Consider the following 24,761-nt stretch of genomic DNA (forward strand, 5'->3'; position numbering starts at 1 on the left):
ATGTTTTCCCAGAGGGTCGACTGAACAGGGAACAACATTTTAATGTGGTACAGGACAAAGTTAGCAGCCTTGGAAGAAACAAATGTACTTTCAGATAAATACCATGTAAAAATTCCATTTAACCCCTTCCCTGCTGGCCCGTTTCCGCCGCTGTGCGGTAAACAAAGGAACAGGGGCGGGCCATGACAAACCCCAGCCGTCATCAGCACACGAGCACCGTAGTGCATGACGGCTGGGGTTCGTCATCAGCATGGAAGGGGTTAATTCATTTCTGTGTCACACTGTGGCTGGCAGACAGCGCGGTTGTCTGCTTTGCTAAAAACATCTTGGGGACATTCTGAAAGCTTCCCTGGGAATGCATTCCACCCACTGCTTGCCATTATCTTTGTGGTTTGTAACTCACATTTGCTGGCTTTCTACTTTATGCGCAATATATTTTATGCTGTCCAGCTCCCTGGCTCTCTCTAGCAAAGAGCATTCACCATTTACTGCATCCTTTTGAGTGCTCCCTTTCTGTAAGCAGACCTTTAAATCTTGTTCTTATCTTGTCACATTTGCTGTGCATTTAAAAACAGAGGTCAAAGGGCACGCTCGGTCTTCCTAGAGACCTTAGAGTTTTCTTTTCCTTGTCTGACTTCAAAGTGAGAGGATTTATGTGACAATCTTGCGGTGAAAGGCTCTTTTCTAGCACACAAACTGTGCAGACATTTCAGAATATATCAGAATTAAGAAAGCACAACTAAAGCAAATGTTTTGTTACTCAAGGGTGGTGGAAACAAATATTTTAATACAATTAAAACACTAGATGACCTTTTCACACATTATCGTTTGTGCGCTGTATACTATTGAAGCAAAACTGATGAGGGTACGAGTAGAGGGCCTATTATTAAGTAAGTCTTTATGGGTCACTTATACCTATGAATAAACTATGACCTTTACAAAAATAACGGAGGTGGTTGTTAAAGACAGGGGAAAGTTTCTAGATTAATTAACTGCAGTAAGTCTAGGATATAAATTACAGGCTCCTTTCCTTCACCTACGCCAGGTGGGTTGAATTCATTGCTTAGTTTGTGCCGGTGTATTCCGGTGCGGATGACTGGCACTTATTTCTGAACACAGTACTTTGATAGTCTACCACGTGGTGCTGCTGTCTGATTTTATAAATGCGCCCTACAACAGAAATACATAAATTAATGCATAAAAAAAAAAAGCTCATACGGCTATTTTTACAGTTTTGGGTGACCTGGAATAGTCCAATCTACAATATGTGTGTCAGTGTGATGGTTAGTGGGTAGCACGAGTACTGGCCTTTGGCATCGCTTTCAGGGGCAGTGGGTGGTGCAACCTGCAGTGGCTTCCTGAACAATAACTAGGGCCCTAGAACTTACCTTAAAAAAATAAAATAATGTTTTAACAAAAAAGTATTGTGAAATACAAAAGGGGTCCTCTGCATGCGGGTAGCTTGCCAAGAGCCGTGAAAATAAACAAAGTAATGTAATGTAATAGGTTTTTGTATAGCGCTACTATCACCCTACGGGTATCCTGGCGCTCAGACAAACACGGAACAACTGTACCTGCGGCTCAAGTGATAACAGATTGACTAACTTTTAGGAAACAATAGGGTTTTCAAACCCTTTCTAAAATCCATCAAGGAATCACCTAACCTAAGATAAAGTGGCAGCCCATTCCATAGTTGTGCAGCTGCTACACTGACGGCTCTACCCCCCCATTCTGGATCGTTTAAATCTGGGAACCGATATTAAGCCTGTGTTAGCAGACCGTAAGTGTCTGGAAGGCTCATACCAGTTGAATTTATCCTGCAGGGGTAATGGTCCATATCCATGAACCGCTCTGAAAACAATGCATAATGACTTGAAGCTTATCCGCTCTTTTATTGGCAACCAATGGAGATCCCTCAGTGCCATAGTTGTGGAGGAGCTCCATGACCTAGTCAGAGCCACCTTAGCTGCTGCCGACTGCACTCGTTGCAACCCCTGGATGATATACTGGGGAGCCCCCAGATATAGGGAGTTGCAATAATCCAGCCTGCTTAGCACTATGCTCCTCACTACCAATGCTCGGGAATCATCTGGCAGTAGAGGGAGAGTCTTTCGCAGCATGCGGATTAGAACAAAACAGACTTGAGTTAGCTTGGGACACCATTTGGAGGTCGGCGTCCATTAGTACTCCGAGGTTTCATACGGTATTAGTCTGGCTTAGAGAGTCTTCCTCTGGAGGGAGCCTGAACTCAGTCGGGGGTGCTTTGGAATTTTTGCAGCTGAGCAGTACATCACCTCAGTTTTCCCCCCATTAAGTTGAAGGGAGTTACCTCTGAGCCAGCCAGCCGTTTTCCGCATACACTCCTGGAAAACTTCAAGCGATGTTACAGTAAGCACTGGTTGAAAGTTTTAGAGTTTATTAATGTTCTAGCAGTGTCAGCCTTCACCAAGGTCATTCAGTCACAACTGACACAATCCTCCTGTTTATGAAAAGAACGCATTTCGCTATTGCACATTTACACAAACAGAACTAAGTATTGTGTAGTATCGCAGGATAACTGAGGCCACTTCCGCTTTACTAAAAAAGTAGCTTTCCAGAGTATTCTAACACTAATTTTATTTAACAGATTTAGTACAAAGGTCCTGCTTCAGAAATCTTGCCTCAAGGTCTCTATGTATGGGGCTGGTTGTAGGGCACAGAGAAGCAATAGGAGTCGCATTGTGTTTGTACGCGGAGTGAAGTGAATCAGTCCTTACTCTCACTCTTTATGCTTGTATCTGAAAGGCACTGGTAAAATCCAGAAGTCTTCTTCACTCTAAGGAAAAGCTAGAAACTTAACATGTGTCAGAAAATATACCAAAAGGTAGTGAGTGACAAGAGCCCCTTTATGCTGCAAGCCACACTTGTAAAAGGACAGAATGTAAACAGGCGCCTGTAGAATGCTCATTCTCCATACAGTCTGAAATTCCTTTCATACAGACCTGAATTTTTTTTAACAAGCTTTGGTTAAAACCGTAGGTATGACATTGGCTGTCAGCCTTTAGACTTTTTCAATGTTTGTTTTGACATGGTTTTTCTAAAGCATTAATCTTGTGGGAGCTGCTGGGCCCATATATCTCTCACCAAATTTGACAAAACTAGATTACTCCAAAAGTGTCCTTTTTGGGCCAGATGTATCAAGATGCACTTTTGCGATTCTCAAATAGCGATTTTTAACGAATCGCTATTTGAGAATTGCAAAATGGTATGTATGTAGAAATTCGCAATTGTTTAGCGATTTCTTAAAATTCCTTAAGTGCGATTAGCAAATTGCTAATCGCAATTAGTGAATAATTTCCCATTCATTTCTATGGGTCAGGAATGAATGTGAAATTATTCTCAATTTGCGATTTGCAATTTGCGAATCGCAAATTGAGAATAATTTCAAGGGTGCAAGGGGGTCCAAAGGACACCCTGTTGCACCCCTGGAATAAGCATGGGTGCACATGTGGTGCACATACATGCCCCAAGGGCATGTATGTGCATCACATGGCACTTTGAAAAATGCAAAAATGGGCATTTTTCAAGAAATTCGCAAATTACCACCAACTTGAAGTTGGTGGTAATTTGCGATTCCTTAGGGACAATTAGCAATTATTTTTGCATCATACATTGCAATTAAGGAATCGCAAATTTGCGATTCCTTATTTTGCACTGAAATTTCCTACATACATACCATTTTGCTCAAATTAGTTCGCAAACGCGAACCCATTTGAGCTTCATACATCTGGCCCTATATGATTTGGTATAATTCTCGTCAGTCATTTTAGAGACATTAAGGTTACATTTTTATAAATATCTGTTGCTCCTGTACTCCCACGAGAAAGAACCACCAAAAGTAATTTTGATTGGTCAGGCTGTGGGAACGCCGGATGCGTTTGGCATCCGCAAAATTAAGACAAATGTTTTGTTTACTATTACAGGACTTGGTTACAGATGTGTTGTCTGTTTAGGTCTCCATTTTGTAGTTTTTAACTTCCATTTTCTGTCATTTAACCTCTAAATTAGCAGAACCAAATAAAAAAGCAATTCTAGCATATGCCGATTCACAGGACCATGCGAATAGGTATTGTGTGTCTAGTGACGTGCGATTGCCAATGCATATTCAGGATCAGGATCTACGAAAATTGGGATCTGGTGTCCTGAAGAAAGCCTGGGTCTCACTTAAGTGTTGGTTTATAGGTTGAAGCATGTCAACACTTACAGACGCAGGTATACTAACTAATCTTGTGTGTCCCTCTAGTTTTTAATCATACCTTACATCTACCCATATTAAAGGACAGTCCTGGGGTGTAGCTAAATGTATTTTTATATAGTCTACATCCTGTTCCCACTATTATCCACCTTCTCACAAGAACTCCTCTTCATCATGAGGAGTCCATTCACCATTGAGGGATCTTTGGAAAAGGAAGTGTGGCCATTGATGAAGCATGACACCCAGGTGAGGTGTAGGCCACACCTATACATTTTTTAATTGTCTGGTACCTTGGGTGTTCTATACATTTTTGGAGATGTAGTATTGCAGACCCTATATTGAAGGGATATTCTCACCTAATGGGCAGGTTTGCACTAATTTTTGTCACCATTTTGCTTTCGTTTTGTTACATATTTCTTATTTGAAAGCACGTAACCTCAGGTACTAGATATAAGCAACAGGAACCGAACATGCCTGTATCTAAAGAACCCACCCGCTTCCATACCTGGTCGCAGGCGCGTTTCTCGTCGGAGCCGGCCTAGCAGTCCCGGGGCGCTCCAGCTTTACTGGAGCAGTTTTCACAGTCGCCGGAGCGGCTGGCTTTGACCCTTAAAAACAAAAGAAAATCACATGTCAATCACTGAACTTTTAAGGAGGGGCAGCGAGCATAGTTTGGGATCCCAAAAGCTATATAGGATAAGTGAATAGAATTCATTGTCCCGGAGTAGAAGCATCACTAGTGACGCATACTGGAATACACCCAAAATGACAAGAGAATTGCGCACACCAAGGCTGTTCCACTACTCGAAGACACTAATAAAAATATATTAGAATAGATGCTTTTTTTTAAATGCGCAAAAAGAGGGTGTTCCACCATTAAGAGGTAGAGATAACTACAGAATGTGTAGAAAACTGAACCAAATTACTTACCTGTAACAAGAGCGTGGTAAACTAATCTAGTGTCATACGCGACATAATCACAGCAGATAGTGGTTGGGCTCGGAATCGGATCTTCTTTATCAAATTAATGTAAAATTGTTGGGTGTTGACCACAGATGCAGAGAGTTTGACACCCTTGGCCAGAATCTAAGGCACACCGACACAAAATGCATTAGTGGGACACACTTGTTAGCAGGGAGGATACCGGATACGCATGTATATTTGGGAGTCTTACAGGGTGCCGAACAGTGTGTTCTGATCCACTTTGGGTGCTAAAATTGTTGCAAAATCTAGGCAACAGCTGGAGTCCGGCCGGAAGCGAGGCGAGGCATGACCTCAATGCTGCATTCCTGGTTTGAGTGGCCTTGCATAGTGCGAGCGCTAGTAAAACCCCTTCCAAGCAGCTCCATGGTTAAGAGTTTCATGAAGGGCAGGAGGTCGGCACTGTCCTCAGGTTTGGTTTCAAAGTTCCCAAGAGTTAAACCAAAGCTCAATTCAAAGGCTCTAGGCTAAGATGCAGGGGTGTGTGGGAGGGGGGCAGGGGGAGAACGACTGCACATAGAATGTCCTGTCCTTCCTTGGGGGACATGAATATGTAATAATGCATGGAACGGAGTTATAGCCTTGAGGGGACATGGGTATGCAATAAAAGCCTCGAAGGACAGTGCCCAGCAGGGCTGTTCTACACCTAGGGAAAAATACACGAAATAATGTATAGAAAACAGCACTGAGCTGTGCAATGTGCTTCCCGTAGAGGACACCAATATAGATTAACCCATAGAAGACCCTGTGCATCGTGAGGCTCTTAACCTACAGGGGAACGCATACGGAATAGCCCATGCTTAACTTGAGCCGGTGGTTGCAAGTGAGGCCCACCTGCACTCTTTTAGGGACCAGGAATTGTACCAGGATAAGAAATGGGTAACGTACTGACACTCAATAATGCATCATACCTAAAAACGTCTTTGTCGGAGCAGAATACATTACATGTTAGGTACTTTAATATAAATAATACACGGGATTCTGCAATCGTGATAAAAAATAAAATAAAAAAACTGGTCTCTAATTTCTTTAGAATAGGTGAGGTGTGAGCCACCCAGCTGCCTATCACAAAGAAATGAAGTTGGAACTCGACTGTAATAATTTATTACAGCTGAATTCTGACATCACAATGCCTGCTGCCAGAGCCAGCAGCTGAGGGAAAAGGCAGGTCAGGTCACGAAGCATATTTAAAGCAGCTGTTTAAGGAACAAGACGCTGCTTTCCTTTCTTCTGCTCTTTTTCTAGCTGTATAGTGCCAAGCAGAAAGAAGATATTTATGGCAGCATGTTTGTTTTGTTTACACCTTAGCTAATTGTATAAGAGCTAGAATCTTTCTGCATGTTTCTACACGTTCAGAGCTATTGCAGCTTTTATTTTTGAAACCAATTCGAATAGCTCTTCGACACGAATATCTAACAGTTTTTTTAATGGGTTTAATTCTGCACGATTCTATTTTTATCCTTTGTGTTTGAAAACATGCGCTCTCTTTCATATGAAAGCACTATGCACCAAGAATTTAACACCCAGATTCATGAAGAACACATTTTGCGATTCCTTAATATCGAAATTTACCGATTCGCTATTAAGGAATGGCAAAATGCTATTCATCAAGAAATCACTCAAGAAATAGCGATTTCTAATTATTCCTTAATTGCGACTCGCAAATTGCGGGTCGCAATTAAGGAATATCTACCCATTCATTCCTATGGGCCTCAAGGCCCATAGGATTAAATGGGAAGGCACTCAAAATTTGCTAATCGCAAATAGCGATTCGCTAAATGAAATTGAGATTTCAAGGGTGCAGGGGTGTCCAAAGGACACCCTGTAGCACCCCTGAAATGTGAATTTACACTGATGTTGTGCACACACATGTCCTTTGGACGTGTGTGTGCACAACATGCAACTTGGAAAAATGCATTTAAATGCATTTTTCTAAGTTTGCTATTTACCACTAGGTTTGACTTCGTGGTAAATAGCGCTCCTAAATTGTGAATTCACAATTTTTAAATGTTTCATGAATAGCATTTAAGGAATCTCTAATAGAGATTCCTTAAATGCGAATCCTCGCAAATTTGCGAATTCTTTATTTAGCGATTTTTGCATTTGGGATGATGAATCCCAAATGCAAAAATTGCACTCGCAAAGGGCCAGATTCTCAGAATCTGGCCCTTTTGCGAGCGCATTTCGCTTGATGAATCTGGCTGTAAGTGCTCTGTGGGAAAGGTGATGGTGTGACCATGCATTATAAGGTGGATTACGATATCCTTATAACGTACGGCAGGGGATACTTTATCCCATATAGTAGAGGTTTATTTTCATGCAGTTACAATGAAAATATGCTTATTTTATTAAGCAATAGTGTTTTTTAAATACAGAAGTAAATGCCGGACTGCTCTGTGTCTCCAGGTAGTGAAACAATAGTACATATATAAATATGTCCAGGAGGAGGAGTTTTGGTGATCACATGCTTGCAGTGTTCTGCAATGGTCTATAAAAGCTAGGCTGAACAAAAAAAGTGAACAATGCAATCTGCATTCTGCAAGGTGCAGCCAACAATGAGCCACAATTGCAATAACTAAGTTCCTCGAGCTTTGGTCCCCTTTCACGAAACAAAGGGCAAGGATGAAGCGGAGTGTGTTTTGATACTTGATCTAAATGCAGTGTCAGGTTTAAAGACCAATTGGCTGTTGAGAGTGAAATCTAACTGGATGCAATCGATATCTCCACAATTGTGGGAAATCATTTGCATGCCTGTTAATTAAATATCGTTTTTGAAAAACTTTTTTGTGCAATAAATTTAGCTGGACTTCATTGTGCCTTGTGTATTTAGGATTTAATTGGGATTCCTATACAAATGGTGGAATATGGTGATGGCAAATAACTTTGCTGCCTTCCAATTTGAAGCTAGGTGTAGGAGTATACTCAGTCTTAAGAAGGAACTAATATAGACCCAGAAGAATGGAGAGTACTCCGCTCCCAAACAATGACTTCTGACGCTGTTTGGGGGTACGATGAGCACACCCCAAGAGGACAAGGCTACACAACTGGAGGGGGGGGGGGGGAACAATCACTTACTCCAAAGAGGTCAGATTTAAAGACCTGAACACTCTGGCATGATTTCTCAAAAGATATGCAAATTTAAACATTGTAATAATGTTTCTTTTTAAAAAGCAAAATGTGAAAAAAAACATGGAGGTTTGCAAATAGTACAAAGACATAATAAGGACTGCTGGGCAACAGTAGCAAAAGATGAGGACACTTCAGCTGCACGTCCGAGAGATATCTGGCAGTCATTAAAAGATTACTTATGAACTCACACCTTGGAGATTAAGTTCCCTATACAGATGCACAAGTTACTACTTGTGTAACGATATATCTGTAAGAGACATTAGTTAGTGATAGAGTCCTTAACATCCCCAGGCGTCGGTGGATCTGGAAAGTTTTGCTAGCAGTACTCCTCCGCGTCAGTAGGTGGCATCGAGTGGCTCCGCGTCAGTCGCTGGCGTCGTATGCGCAGATATGACGTCACGGATACTACTTAGGCGCCACCTATGCTCGCTGACGTCAGTTCTGTACACGACTTTCCACGCCAGGAACGCAGAGCCATGCAAGAAACGGGCCACTAGTGCCATAAAACTAGGGCCCTGAAAGAGATGTCCTTAACTCTTAATCAGTTTGCATAACGGGGAGGATCGGTGGGGCGGTAAGGAATCTATCACTAGCTAATGTCTCTAACAGATATATTGTTACACAAGTAGTAACTTGTGCATCTGAAACAGACACGTTAGTGATATATTCCTTACCTTAGAATAGACACCCCAGCAATACCAACCCCGGTTGTGGGTCTGCGAACAAGATTACACAAGAAAGTCACGGAGAATTGAACAGCCAAAAAAGCGGTCTCTCCGGACTGGACTGTCAAGGCAGTAATGCTTGGTAAACATGTGCAGCGAGGCCCACATAGCTGCCTCACAAGTGTCCTGCAAGGGAACGCCAGGTCCCAAGGCAGATGTTGCTGCAGTTGCCCTGGTGGAATGGGCACCCCGTCCCAGTGGGGGCTCCTTTCTTAGCCAACAAATAACAGGCCTTGATGCAGAGAACGACCCACCGGGAGATGGTCCGTTTGTGCACGGCCCGACCTTTTTTGGCACCCACGTAGCCAACAAAGAGCTGGCCATCCACCCGGAACTGTTGCGTGTGGCTCAGGTAGAAGGAGAGCGCACCTTTTGGGTCCAGACAGCGGAGCAGCTCTTCCTCTTTGGAAGGATGCGGAGGCGGGAAGAAGGTGGGCAAAGTGATGGTCTGTCCGATGTGGCAGGGCGTGACAACCTTTGGCAAGAAAGAAGGACGGGTCCTCAGAACCACTTTGTCCGGATGAACAGAAAGGAAAGGAGGTTTAGAAGAAAGAGCCTGGAGCTCACTCACTCTTCTGGCAGAGCTGATAACTACCAGGAAAGCCATCTTGAGAGAGAGAAGACGCAAAGGACAGTTATGAAGGGGGTCGAAGGGAGCGCACATCAGATATGTCAAGACAAGGTTTAAGTCTCATTGAGGCATGATGAACGGCACAGGAGGAAACGTGTGCGTATTGCCTTTCAGAAAACAGTTAACAACCGGGGACTTAAAAGAGAAGGCTGATCTGGAAGCAGTAGAAAGGCAGAGATGGCCGAAAGAGAACCTTTGAGAGTGCCCAGAGCAGAGCCCTGCTGGGCCAAAGAAAGAAGGAACAGAAGGCTTCGGAAAGTGGGGCAGAAAGTGGAATCCACAGACTTTGCTGTGCACCATGCCACAAATCTGTTCCACCTGCAGACGTATATCGTCTTAGTGGAGGGACGCCTGGCTGCCAGAATGGCATCACATACTTCGGGAGGAAGATTGAAAGCTGTCAACTGTCGCGGCTCAATCTCCACACATGGAGGTGAGGCTGGGCAGGTTCGGGTGGAGGACCGTCCTTTGCTACTGCCTCAGAAGATCCTCCCGAAGAGGCAGTCTGATCAGGGGACCGATCGCCATGCTGAGTAGCTCAGGATACCAGTATTTGTGCCCAATCCGGAGCCACAAGAATGACTTGGGGCCCAGTCGCACCGAATCTTCTTCAGCACTCTGGGCAGAAGTGGTATAGGTGGAAAGGCGTACAATAGACCGCAACTCCACTTGCGACGAAAAGCGCCACAGAGCGAATGCCGCCTTGGAAACTCCAACGCGAGGAACTGATGACATTGCGCGTTCTCTTCAGTGGCGAATAGATCTAACCAAGCCTCTCCCCACTGCAGAAAGAGACCTTTCGCCACGTCCGAGGTCAGACGCCATTCGTGATTCATCAAGCACCATCGGTTGAGTTTGTCCGCCCTGGCGTTCAGAGAACCTGCCAGGTGTCGAACCACCAGGGAAATGCCTTGATGTTCCAGCCAGAGCCTCCTAACATAGGGTCCAGGACCCCACCCCGCCCTGTTAATTGCAGTACCACGTGGCAGTTGTGTTGTCCGTGAACACCTCCACCACACTTCCCCGGTCAGAGGGAAGGAATGCCTTCAGTGCAAGTCAGATCGCCCGAAGCTCCAAAAGGTTGATGTGGAGTCGGGACACGGCCAGAGACCAGAGGCCTCTGATCCCCGCCTCTCCCAAGTGGCCACCCCATCCCAGGAGGGACGCATCCGTCACCACTGTGTGCTCCGGTTGGGAGAGGGATCTGCCATTGACCCAATCACGATTTGTAAGCCACCCCTGCAATTGTTGTGCAGTGCCCTTCGAGATCTGGACATGATCGGACAGGTTGCCCTGATGCTGGGCCCACTGGAACTTCAGGTCCCACTGCAGATCCTGCATATGCCATCTGACATGTTGCACCAGCAGGATGCAAGAGGCCATCAGGCCCAATAGGCGAAGGGTCATCCTGAACCGAAATCCGGGCTAGAGGATGAAAGATCGGAATCATAGCCTGAATATCCCGGACTCGCTGTTCGGGAAGATAAACCAGAAACTGCGTCAAATCCAGAACCGCTTCGATGAAGGGGAGCTTCTGAGAAAGACTCCGGTGCGACTTCGGCCCGTTGATGGAAAACACCAGCAAATGCAGGAGGTCGGCCGTAGTCTGGAGATGGGCGACAACTGCCTGGGGCGAGCCCGCCTTCAACAACCAGTCGTCGAGGTAGGGGAAGACAGACACCCCTGACATGCGCAGATGAGCTGCGACCACTGCCATCACTTTCGTGAACATCCGAGGGGTGCTGGCAAGGCTGAAGGGGAGCACGGCAAACTGAAAATGCTCCTGGCCTACCGTGAACTGCAGGTAACGCCGGTGGGCCTGCAGGACGGGGATGTGAAAATAGGCATCCTGCAAGTCCAACTCTACCATCCAGTCTCCAGGGTCAAGGGTAGCCAAGACCTGAGCCACAGTCAACATCTTGAACTTCTCCTTCCGGAGGAAGTGATTGACGTTCCTGAAGTCCAAGATGGGGGCAAGCCCCCATTGTCCTTCTTGGGGACCAGAAAGTAGTGGGAATAACAACCACACCCTACTTCTGGCCCAGGAATGCGCTCAATGGCCCCCTTGGACAAGAGGGCCGTGACTTCGTGCTTGAGAAGTGCGAAGTGATCCCCCGACATGTGGTGGAACTGGGGTGACATGACATGGTTTGTGGGGGGGTGGGAGTAACCTGTCCGGGCAAGTCACAGCACCCACCTGTCGGAAGTGACAGAACGCCAATGGGGAAGGTGATGACGAATCCTGCCACCCACTGGTGTGGGGTGTGCCCCGAAGCTCAGACTAGGAACACTTTGAGGTGGATGTCACAGGGCAGAGGTGGACTGACCCTCATGCCGCCCCCGGGGCCTCCACGGCCACGCTGAGTTTGGTTCTGCACAGGCGTGAGACCAAACGAGCGGGCAGCGCCGCCCCTTCCCTGGCCACGAAAGGAGTGAAAAGTAGACGTGACTGGGCGCGTGGCGGAAAGGCCTAAGGACTTGGCTGTAGCTAGAGAGTCCTTAAAACACTCCAGCGCACTGTCGGCCTTATCACCAAACAGGCGAGTGCCATCGAAGGACATGTCCATGAGCGAGCTCTGGACATCCAGGGAGAACCCGGTAGATCTCAACCAGGCGTGACAACGAAGTGGCACAGTCGTGGAAATTGCCCTACTCAGAGAGTCAGAGAGCCACAACGAATGGCGAATTTCGCCGCATCCTTACCCTCGGCAACAGCCTGAGAGAGCACAGCCTGGACCTCTTCAGGACACTGAGGCAACACCTCAGCAACGGTATCCCACACCGCGTGGGAATAGCAGCCCAATAGACATGTGGTGTTCACCGAACGCAGCCCTAAGCTGGCCGACTAGAACCGATCGCCGAACTGCTCCAGCTTCTTAGAGTCCTTATCGGGCGTAGCTGTGGGATAGGCACTCTGGGACGTCGAAGCTTGTATGACCAGGCTCTCAAGCGTAGGATGAGTGGTCAGAAAGGCAGGATCACCTGGTGCCGAGCAATGACGCCTGGCGACGTTCTTATCCACAGGCGCCCCCGTGGCCAGCCGCGACTAAGTGCCTAACAAGACATCAGTGAGGGCATCATTAAACAGCAGCAGTAGCTCCGATGAAGTGGACGCCGACTGGAGCACTTCAGTGAGATTAGGTTTCAGGGCCACCGTAGGGAGATCAAGGTTAAGGACCTCAGCTGCCCGACGGAGCACCACTGTATACGAGGCACCTTCCCCCATAGTGGACGGGGGAGCAGCAAACCCCGGGTCAGAGGAGACAACTAGGCCGCCGGCCTTTTCCAAGTCGTCCGCCCAATCCTGCTCGGAGTCGCAGTGATGAGCAAGAGGATCCTCAGACCACTCCCAGTCGTCCTCAGCCTCCGCCAAGTGTGGCGCAGACCGCGGCAGTGGGGCAGGGACCGGGGGAGGAACACGCGAGTCGGGACAGGCACCGGCCGGGGCCAACCTGGAGCCATGTCCCAATTCGGATTCCAGGCGGGGACAAAACAGTCCAGGAACCGGGGCAGAGGCGGAACAACCACTGTGGCGCCACAGGGGGAGCCAAGGGTGGGGCCGGGGCCGGAGCCAGCAGCGTAGGACCTCTTGGCACTGGAGCCAACGGAGCAGGTTCCTGCGACATCAGGGCCGGAGTCGCAGACGGCCCAGCAGGATCCTGACAGGTTACTGCGTGGCCCAAAGGCGCACCGGCAGGAGCCCGAGGCCTAAACAGGTTGTCTATGGTAGCAAGAAACTCTTGCACCTGTGCTGGAGTCGCCGACGGACCTGGGTAAGGCGGGTAGGCTGTGGAACTCCCGGGCTCCTTTGCAGGCTAAGAACCCCTGTCCCACTAATTCGCATCAGAGGACAGACGGGGGGACGTCTGAGAGCGACAACTTTTCTTCGATATCTTTTTGTGTCATCTCTTACCCGAATCTGAGGGTGAAGACTTGGTGCCCAAGGGGAGGTGATGGTGGCCCCACGAGCACTCATGACAACGGCCCCTGGAACGCAAGCGGCACTGGGACGAGTGCCAAACTTCAAGCAACTTTCGGCGCCGCTCCCTCAATGCCTTCGAGGCCATGGCACGACAGTCCAGACGGGATCGGGAGTCGTGATCGTGCTCCAGGCAGTAGAGACCGATGTCGTGGGGCTCCGCCACCGACATATTGCGACGGCAGGCCCCATAAGACTTAAAAGCAGGCATCCATACACACCAGAGATGACCAACAAGAGACCAAAGTCCCAAAAAAAGATAGTCAAAAAGTGACTAGGGTACGTGCTCTAACCAGATATGCGCTTACTGGCGCGGAAAAAGAAAACTGACGTCAGCGTGCATGAGTGGCGCCTAAGTAGTCTCCGTGACATCTATACGACGCCAGCGATGGACTGAGCCGCACGACGCCACCTACTGACGCGCAGGGGTACTGCTAACAAAACTTTCTGGATCCAGTCTGATGCCTGGGGATATTCTAAGGTAAGGAATCTATCACTAACGTGTCTCTTTCAGATGCTGAACCGTAGACAGTACCACTGCAGGGCAAGGGCGGGGAAGTTCAAACACATACTGTCCCCTACCAAGGTCGATGTACAAATACTGGTTGGAAATGGGGTGGGGGGACAACACATGCATGCAAGGCCGACCTGCACTTATCGGGTGGGGTGATCCCTGATGGGAGAAATGTGTGCAGGGCTGGTAGCGTCCAACATGAGGTAAGCTCATGGCTAAAGGAGGCTGTACACGTGTTATGGACCAATAGCTGGCACACTGTTGAAGCATAATGTATAAACAAATTGTTCAATGCTTATGTTACAAAAGTACTCTACATAATTTTTTGTTATATTGGGTTTAATTTGTTTTTGTCCGCTGCAACGACTTGAGAATATTTGCGACATCTCTTGATCGACGTAATGCTGTACTCGTGCACATTGCAGAAAATTCAATAAATCCCCCTAAAAAAAAGGGATACACTTGAAGATTAAAGTGGGCAAAGAGTATTGCTAAAGGGCACACCCTGTTCCTAGATATATCTGGGCTCACTGGGAGGGGACAACACCTTCAGCTTTGGCCATTCCCAATGAGCACGCATCAAAGGAAGTTGGCACACAGCAGGGCTGTAATATTACCAATATTAGCTCCTTATACAAGGCCAACATACTTAGAAGTCTCATTCAAAAGGAAGAAAAGATTAAACATACGTCATTCGACATGGTAGATGGGAGGAAGATGCCAGAAATGTACCTGCAGGCTGTTTTGTAGTGGTGGTCGTTGGCTTCCCACTAGACGTCCGAGCTGGTTTAGATTGAGTCTGGTCTCCATTCTTCACACCCATCGTCTTCTCCGCTTTCTTCCCATTGGTCAAGAGGCCTTCACCAGTGGGCTTTGAGACAGGTGCCTTTTTCACAGCTGTGCCAGATGGTGCAGGGTTTCCCACCCGAGGCTTGGGCGCTGCATTGGGTAGCTTCTTGTCAGGCCCCTCTACCTTCTTCAAAACTCCATTGCCCAGTGGTTTAGCAGTGCTAGGCCTAGAGTTGGGCAGCGGCTTCTTCTCTGCACCCTTCACCTGGTTCTGCAGGGAGTTCTTGGTGGGCAGTACTTTTGCTGTTGATGCCTTGACTTTGGTGGGTTTTCCCGTTCCGTTCTCTGTAGCAGGGGCTTTGGTTTGACTTTCTCCGTCAGTGGGATGGTGGGAAGGCTCAGCAGCCTCCATCTTGTTTCAGTCACTGGCTGCTTGCTGGATTTCAGAGAAAAGGCGATCAGTTGCAGACCCGGGTCGTTGGTTATCTGCAGCAAAGAGGAGAAAAAGAACCAAGATTATCAAAAGATGCTACAGGTCTCAGTGATCAGGTCAAGGGTTGGAGTTAGAGGGACAATTTAGGGAAATGATGACCGTGGGGATGGGCGGGAGGTTAAAATATACAAGCGGTCTAGAGGGAAGGGGAAGACAGACTAGGGGAGATGGGTGAAGAATATGTGGGCCAGAAAGGGTGGATGCCAACTGGAAGGCTAGGATGAACAGCTGGACCAGAGGTAAGCAAATGGTCAAGGGGAGGTGGCCTAAGGCTGTCTTAAGGACTAGGAAAGGGTGGACAGAAAAGAGACAGGAAGAAACAGGCACAATGGGGAAGGAGAGGAATAGGAAGACATGGGGGTGGAAGAGGAGAGTGACAAAGGATGGGGTGTGCGATTGGCAAGAGAATGGTGCAACTACAAGAGGATTGGATGGGCGGAAGAAGACAAGCGAGTTTCAGGGATAGAGGGGAGAATACATATGGGGATGGAGGAGAGGTCCCCCTTCCTCCAAAAGGAGGAGGAGATCTCAGCTGTGAACTAAAGAGGACGCCGGAGCATTCCAAACCCCAGCCACCCAGGAGGCGATGGCCATACCCTCTTGACTGAAAAGGACAGGGAAAAGGTTAGTCTGGAGAGCACGAATCATACAATAGGTTGTATTACAGGGGTTTTATGTAGCGCGCCGTTCACCATTTTCATGGCGTGTACACTGGAGCTTGGGGAATGCAGCTGTGGGCTTTTTTCAGGGAACAATCTCTGTGAGAAACTTTACCCAATGCCCCCTGCTATTAGTGAATGTGTGGGTGAGGCATTTTACATGATTTGGGTTGTGACCTCTGTGTTGCGCCATGCGTGGCGTTGGTCACAGTCCAGAAGAGTAGGGTGTATGCATACTAGATATGCCATAAACTGTCTATGTAGGATGGCTATTAGTGGGGGGGGGGGGGCATGGAGGGTGGTTCTTTTGCCTCCCCAAACCCCTCCACTTACACCCCAGTCATTTATGCTGTTTTTGTAGTAACTAGTTGAGTTTCGAAGTGGTGTGCAGGCAGAGAGACCTTGGCACAAACTGGATATTGGGCCTCAGTTTCAGTTGGAGGGAGCAGGCAGTTGGCTTCTTTCCCCACTGTGCTCTTAATTCCCACAGAGAGATGTCCTCATTCACCTTGACTAGGGAGGAAGAGGATTAAATGTAGCTGTGAGGTTCTAGGCAGGCTTGGGCAAAATTGAAATAGCACTGCGTGATTCGTGTAATTTCGCATTACACTAGTATATGAAATTTCCTGAAATTACACCACTGTGTAATTCCGTTCTTTTGCAGTAAACATTCACTGTGAACGCGCCGTTGCTGGTGGAAATTTACTGCAAAACACACCGGATCAAGAGAACACAAGCGGCTATTATTCGCATGCTTTGTTTAAATGTGTCCTCAAGCCAAAAAATTACGCAAAGACGCATTGTCCGCTAAAATATAGTGCAAAATGACAGATTTGCAGTTTGTGTAATTTTGCCATACATTTCACAGTCCTGGGTTCTGCATTTTGCCCAAAGTCACTCATGCAGCATCCCACAGGGTCTCAGTTGAACCACTGACTGGTTGCGTTATCTTGTGCATGTACACCCGGCTCCTGGAAACTGAGGAAAGCTGCTCTAAAAGGAGCTCCTTCAGTAGAGGCGTGAGGCACGGGCGGAGGTATCGATCTTGGATGGATCCGCAAGCCACCGGAGATCTTTCCTTCAGACACCTCAAGGATGTAGGACACAGGACCCAGCCCTGGGCTAAAGGGTCAGCGCCCGAGCAGGGAGGTAACACCATCTAGGAGCATTATGGATCGATTTTAATCAAGAACATGTCAGGCAGCAGCTCGAGCCGCCTTGTGTTTTATGGCCACAAGACCCTGCCTCGACCAATCCCTGGATCTGTCCAAATGGCCCTGGGGGAGGGGAGACATTCGCCATGAATCACCGGCCAGCAGATTTTCAGGGATAAAACACTTGCCACCGCAAACGTGTCGCCTGTGCTTTTTCAATACATAAAGGCTGAAGAACAAGCGGCCCATCCCATGGCAGAACCCTGCAAACATTACTTAGCGGAAATGAACTGCTTCATACGGATACCCTTTTACTATTACGCCCGGCTTACAGGCTACATAAACAAACGATGTACACAATCTCTCTCTCAAAATATTCATCCTACTCTCCAGATTACCTGATCCCCTGAAGCGCCCTGTGCTCATTAGGACTGACGCATTAGCCCCTGGATTAACAAAGAAATGCCTCTTCAGCAAACCTCATCTGATGGATTTTGGATTAGAGGTGCAGGTATTTCTTTTCTGGCAAGTTTGCCTTTCCTTCTTCCACGAAATGTTCATGTTTTCTGGTTTATTTTAGCCCATGCTAAGTTTTTCTAAATATATCGAGGTAATGTTCCCTCCTAGCGAGCACAGTCAAGCTGGAAAATGTATGCAGAATTTCTCTGGCAATTTACCTTTCGCTCAACAAGGGAGAAAACACAAGGAGCCTCATTACAGTTGCCTCCCAAATCCCATGTGGCCACGTCAGGCCTGACAAATATACCCCCGAGTGGGGTGTTTACAGGATGCACATATACGAGATTTTCAGCTTGGAATGAGACAACGTGCTATTCCAGATTATGTGCATGTTCTGCCTCTTTCCAAGCAGTTTTTTCTTTCACACTAGTGCAAAGTAAAAGAAGCATTTATAATAACCTATTATTGCAAAACTCCGAATATTTAGGCATTTTGGACGCATGCATGAGTACGCCCAAAACAGGTCAATTGCGCGCCAATTGCAATGAGGCTCTACTTAGTGCCAGTCTTAAATCTAGGAGGCCAAAATCCATGCTAGATTTTCAGCATAACACCAATTATGAAAATAGGGTTTTAACCCTATCCCATTTTCCTATCATTCCTTTTTGATTTGTAAATTGCTCCTGATTTTATACCTGTATTTGTATAATTACAAACGGTCTCTCTTTTTTAACCGGTTATTATTCACTGCTGTTGATAGTCACAGGAACAAAAGTCTGCAACAAACTATTTTATACTCCTGTAAAGTGCTCTGATACTTCTTGTCCAGCCAGCGCTATATAAAACCTCTAAAATAAATCAATTTAAAAAAAATTATACATACATACATACATGCCCAGGCGTGGGTCCCTTGCTCACTACGCCACTGGAGTCAAGCTATCCTGGCTGAAGACGGCTGATCGCCAGAAACCGGTCCTAGGATGCTTGATTCCGGTCCAGGGAAGACATGGCTTGGCAGTTCGGGCTGGACTGTTCCCATGAGGCACAGGGCCAAGACTGATTTGCATATGGCCATGTCTGAACTGGGGTGGTTTGGTGAGCAAAATAACGATGGATTAAACCCAGATCTGTGACTGGGGGTGAATGTTTTGCCATTGTGCAACATTCCATCCATCATCTTGTGTGTTTTGCTGAATACCCTGCTGCATTTTGTCACAAGGCTCCCTCCGTGCCAGCACCAGGCCCCTCCATGGCAGTATCTGGAGTGTAAGAACAGTGTGCCCTATATGCCAGCGCCATTAGCCCAGTCACCAGCTCCCCTCCATCCCCATGCTAGCACCAACCAGGAAAAGGCTGGGTCCTAGATCACAGATCTAATGTCCACTGGGTTTACCAGACAGCAGCCAATCACTATGCAGTTACTAGTCAACTATAATCGTTCACAGCTCTAGTTGCAAAGCCTAACTAAACTGAATACATTTTTTATCCCGGCAGTCAGTGTACAGCAACCGTGAGGGTGTACACAGCAACTCAATTGCATTTCTGTGCTGCTGAGCAAAGTGCTACCTTCAAAGATGGCTGCACATCCAAACATGCTGGAACAAGGACTGCCAGAGAAGATGACCAACGAGAGAGAGGGATGAAAATGTAAACACCCATCACCACATCCCAAAAAGGTTTGCAGTGGAGTGTGGGAATCGGGGGAAACCTACCTCTCCGACTCCAGAGTCGGGGCTATGACGCAATCCAGGGCCCTACGGACGGAGCATGCCAGGGGAGAGATTTACTTGATTATATGAGGCGGGCCCTTCCGCCCTCCAAAGACAAACGTAATTTTGGAAATATTACAGTTGCAGCACACACAGGAAATATTACAGGCTCTAAAACATGCAAGAGGTATTAGTGGTCTTGTACACGAGGACCAGTAGGGAGGTTACAGGCCATGTACGTGTAGAGATGTACAGAAATCACATGTCATGTACACAAAGAGCATTTAAATCTTGCACACTGAGAGCAGAGGGGACATCACAATTCCTGCACGTCCTGACTCGAGAGCACCGCAGGTGTTGTGCACGTTGAGAGGTAGGGAACATTATACGTCTTGTGCACGTAGACCTTTTGGGGAGATTACAAGCCTGCACGCGTAGAATTGTAAGAGGGTGAGAACAGGAGGCATACGACATTGTAGGACATGCACACAATCTGATATAGGTCATGGGCACGCAGGGGACAGTGCAGGTCTTGACAGAGCAGGAGGGGGCATTACAGGTGCAGGCTTTATACATGGAGTCAGTAGAGGTTTTGCACATACAAAATGTTGCCACGTTTTCTGGTTGCGGCAACGCCTGGTTTCATTTCGTACTCCCAGTATTTTCTAGTGCATGTGTACGGTCTTTCAGACGTTTTTGTGGGCGCAGTCAAAGACCTTGGTAGAGAGAAGACATTTTTTCAAATCCTGGGTTCCTTAGCTAAGCACCGTAGTTGGTCTATCCTTACGTACCCCATTTCCCTAGTATACCTTTCTATACCTGTGACCACAGCCATGCTCTAAGGTGCCTCAGATCTTAACCCCAAGTCATGCCCATGCGAGTGGCGCAGTCGGAAGCTTCAGACTACCCATGCTCGGGGTAAACACATACATCTTTCCTCTTGTGGGCCCACTGCGGGTTCTCTGCCAGTTTACCCCTAGGATGACGACACTCCGACCCATCCAATGAGCCGCGTCCACCTAAGGAGAAATCATACAGCTACATCCAAAAGTCCCAACCCTCTCGAGGCGAGGGTTGGAAGTTGGTTAGGGTTACACAGCTTCCAGATTGGAATTCTCCTGCTAGGGCCAGGACACATTCTCTACCCAGTCTTGCACACTGCTCAGTAAAACGAAACCACAAACCACTTCTGCACTGCAGCACTGGTACAGACCATCTCTGACAATCATTGATACTGGCACCCCTATAAACAAACGCCAATGGAAGCCATTCTACATTGAGCTACCAGGGTGATTGAAGGAGCTAGAAAATGTCAACACTTTTCTCCTGGACTGAAGGATCTGCTGGGAGCAACCACTGAAAAGCCTGGATAATTTATCTTTAAAGCCAAAAAAAAATCTGATCCGACGACGCAACTATATAACAAGGTCTACTCTCTGCTGGTGAACCAGAGTTGCTTGGAGGATTTTCTACAATTTTCTGGGGAAAAAAAAAGAAGAAAGAAAATGTATATCTCTCCTGTTTAGATTTTACCTGTTTTGTTCAAACCTCCAATCAATTTCAGATATTTCGTTAACTTCTTGTGCCTTTCTACCCTCTACACCATATGGTCATTATCTTTGTCCCTAACCCTCTCATTCCTATTTTGGCCTTCAGCTGTAACTCTTTCCTCACCTAGCTATTTGCCCACGTTTACTTGCTTTAGTCCCACCTTGAGCACTTACCCCTTTAAGCCTCTGACCTGCTCTCCTCCAAATTCCCCCATAGCCTCCTTTTTTCTAGTATTTGGCATTGTCATTTTTGAGGGGTTTTGCAAACAAATGTGAGGTTAGAAGAACAATCACAGAGCTTGCGAATATTCACAATAAAAACAAGTGCTTGCCAGGGCTTACTTTGAGAGTAGGTTGCCTTTGGGGGCGACGCCACTTATTTTTGGGGACCGGCACTTATTTTTCCGCATCAGATATTTAAAGAGGGCAAGAAAGAGAAATACATAAATTGGAAAGATGGAGAAAGAGAAAGACTGAAAAACCTTCACAAAGGGAGAAAGCAGGAAGCTACAAGAGTGAGATTTTACTGTAATGTGGTTTTGTGAAGCGCACGATTACCCAGTGGTTTCTTCGCACTCTCTCTTATCAGATGAATAGGGGACAGCCGAGAAGAAAATAGGGGCCTAGATGTGAAACCACCTTGTTATCGGCTCTTTCCTCAAAACAGAATAGGGGGGCCTAGATATTAAAACAGCCATGTTTTCAACTCTTTCCTAAAACTAGTCAGATATGGGGCACAGCGTAGGGAATAGGACAGCTCGCCCCAGGCCTTGGCTGTACAGGTGAAAGCTTCTTCCACCCCAATTAGATTTCTTGAATTGGAGGACTATTGGGGTTATGGCACCCAAAGAACGAAGTTTCTGTTGGGTACATACCAAGCAAACTTATGTCTACGATAAAGGGGCTGGGGGTGTCTTGAAGTAGATTAGAGAGGCATGAAGTGGATTCAAGACTACCAGCCTTGGTATTCTGCACACCAACTGTTAGTTGCTCCGGTTGCAGGCTTGTGTGTAGAACCTCGGACACCGGCACTCATTCTTTTTTCAAACTAAGCACTGGTGTTTGCTCATCTGGCCTTGTTGGATGTGTTCAGTCAGATATTTTACTTAGCCAGCTTAGACTTATTCAGTGTTGTCCATTTTCTAGTTTCTCTTGAGCATGAAGGAATGTCTTCATTGGGCTAGTGAAGTACAGGGGTTAGATCCAGCTCAAGTGTAGATCTCCACTTTGCCAGTTTTTGTTTTGGACAGAGAGTAGCAGTGGACAGCGTTAGCTGCATGTTCTGGACGAGTTAGACTTCTCGTGAAAACCAGCTCTTTCCTATTTATTCACATGATCTCTGGTATCTAGGACCATTAAAGACCATGCTGAATTCATTTTTGGTGTGGAGTGTTTTTGAGAGTTCCGAGGGCCATTTTGAGATTTTGGCAACTAAGCACAATCTGTATTGTTGCCCATGTCTTGGCGTAGAGAGGCACGTTGAGGAGCAAAACATGGAGAACCAGCAAGAGCACGAGTCGGCTATGGCAGAGCATGAGAGTTTGTCTGACCATATTCACTCCACTCTTTCCTCCTCCAGTATGAATAGTCCCAAGCTGAAGGCAATAGCTTTTAACCTGTTCAAGGTCTCAGTTCAACTTTGTGCATTGGTTAGCTGAAAGGGGCTGGAACACATCATGGACTTGATGGACAAGACGAGAGTTAATGCCAGGTATCGTAACTGTAGGGAAAGTCCAACACAGCTTGACCTAACACATGTTGCTGTAACAACTTGCGTTGTAAATGTAATGCGTGGTTCAACGCATTTGTTATTCCGCCTGCTTTGTAAAGGCAACGCATTGTTTGGCAGTCGTATTTGCAGTCTCCCCTCTCTGGGGATCAAGACCCAGAAGAAATAGGGTTAAAAAAAACTAATGCTTTCTGATCCAATTTCGAGATACCATTTCACCTTTGTCCCTTGCTTCTGCTAGCGAGCCAGTGATGTTCTCCATAATTTTAATCTAGCTCCTTTTATGTGGATTTTGTTATTTTACTCCCTAAGATTCCGGATCCTTCCACGGATCTCGGATCGTTTGAAGATACCCTTGAATTCCAAACCTCATTGTCAGCTACAAATGTACAACCGCTCCCTACCTAGACTGTGCAAGATGAAAATGTGGTACCAGGCACATGCTTCAACAAGCAATCTCCAGAAACTCTTAATCACCACAGCTAGGTAGGTGGGCAGGGGAAGCGGCGCCAACTCCACGCAAGCTCCCCGCTGTGAAGCAACCTGCCCACGCACAAACTACCTGCAACCTCACCGTCTCAGGGAAGCCATGGAAACCAAGGACAGTCACATCCCAGATACATCACATCCCAGATACAAAAACGAAGCCAGAAGAAGAAAGCCGAACAGACAAGCCTAGAGATGTTGTCAAGGGCATACAGTGGCATATCTTATACGTACGCACTGAATATCCATACCCAGTCTTCCTGTGGCATGCTGCCCGCTTTTTCCAGATTCACATTTCCTCTTCATCAGCCCTTCTGTTCTTTCTCCTTCCCCCTGGATTTTTTTACTCCCTCCTGTAGACACAGATACTTTCCACCCTGCTCTCCGCTAGCCCATTGGGCTCACCCTATGTGCCACTCTCCCCAGGAACCCACCCACTCCTACACCTGCCAGCTCATGGGACTCCAGGGAGTGAACTGAAAGCGGGTCTGTGGTGATTAGGAAGTGACGCAGCCTTCATTTCCATTCTTCATTAACACAAGAAAAGGTCTAACAAAGGGACCTGGCAGCGCCAGGAAATCACCATGGAGGAATCCGACTGAAACAAAACAGGAAGTGGCAAACGTGGCATGACCCCTGGGCGCGGGAGGAAAAGGATACAGAGGAACACAGTGGTACTGTGGGAGGCTTAGAAAAGAGAACAGCTTCTGAAAAACAGAGCTGCAAGGAATTGGGATACAAACACTTTGAATCAAATATTCCAACAGAATGTAACAAAATCAGAGCTAGTTGGTGCTTTAAATGGGAAAACGCAAGTGCTTGCTGGTCCTCACTATCGCGGGTTACCCGTGTGTAACTGGGACGCGCTGGTAATTTGCCATTACTGTAACGTCAGGTCACACCTCTCAAATGAAAGAGGTGCAGGGACTCCATTTTTGACAGCACTAGCCCATACAAACCACTGCAGCCATTCTTCATGGTTTGTTAGAACAGAAAGTACACACACATCCTCTACTGCCAGATCGTACAAGTGAGGAGCCCAGAGCTCTGACTGTACCCCAGAACCAAGGTCTCGGAGTTGAGCCCTCAGAGAGGAGGCATGTATATATATGACCACTTCTCTACATCTCACAAGGGCACTCAAATACAATGCCCTTCCCGGCAGATCTCTCCCTTGTTCTTCTCTCCAAGCACACCAGCTCAGGACCAAAACTACAAACAAAATGTCAGGTTGGACGAAGAAGAGCAGTAACCAGCTAAATAGACTATGATCATAGAAGGGCAGGGCTGCTCCGAGAGGCCAGCTTACCGAAGACCATAAACTGAGCATCTCTCACGCCTCATCTGCCACCACAATGTGAAAAGCGGTGTTCCTAAACACGATAACCGCACCTCGGTGGTCATCTCGCATGGCATGGAATCATGAAACAAACGCAACACACATGCAGCCACACACCTTACATGTCTCAGCTTGCTGCCCAGGTAGGAAAGCGCTTGAGTGCCCCACACAGATGCAGTAAGCACTATATAAATCCTAAAT

General features: G+C 47.1%; 1 protein-coding gene across 1 annotated transcript in view; it reads right to left on the minus strand.

The window, feature by feature from the left end:
* LOC147748401 (uncharacterized) overlaps nt 1-24,761 on the minus strand; it is an 86,545-nt gene that overhangs the window by 13,477 nt on the left and 48,307 nt on the right. The window contains exons 2-3 of the mRNA XM_086961196.1: nt 14,926-15,468; nt 4,740-4,842 (exon numbers count right to left, since the gene is read on the minus strand). Coding sequence (XP_086817322.1) covers nt 4,740-4,842; nt 14,926-15,394 — 572 coding nt within the window. The 5' untranslated portion in view covers nt 15,395-15,468. The remainder of the gene's footprint in view (nt 1-4,739; nt 4,843-14,925; nt 15,469-24,761) is intronic.

This window comes from Lissotriton vulgaris, chromosome 1_1 (assembly GCF_964263255.1).
Source record: "Lissotriton vulgaris chromosome 1_1, aLisVul1.2, whole genome shotgun sequence".
Lineage (NCBI taxonomy): Eukaryota > Metazoa > Chordata > Amphibia > Caudata > Salamandridae > Lissotriton > Lissotriton vulgaris.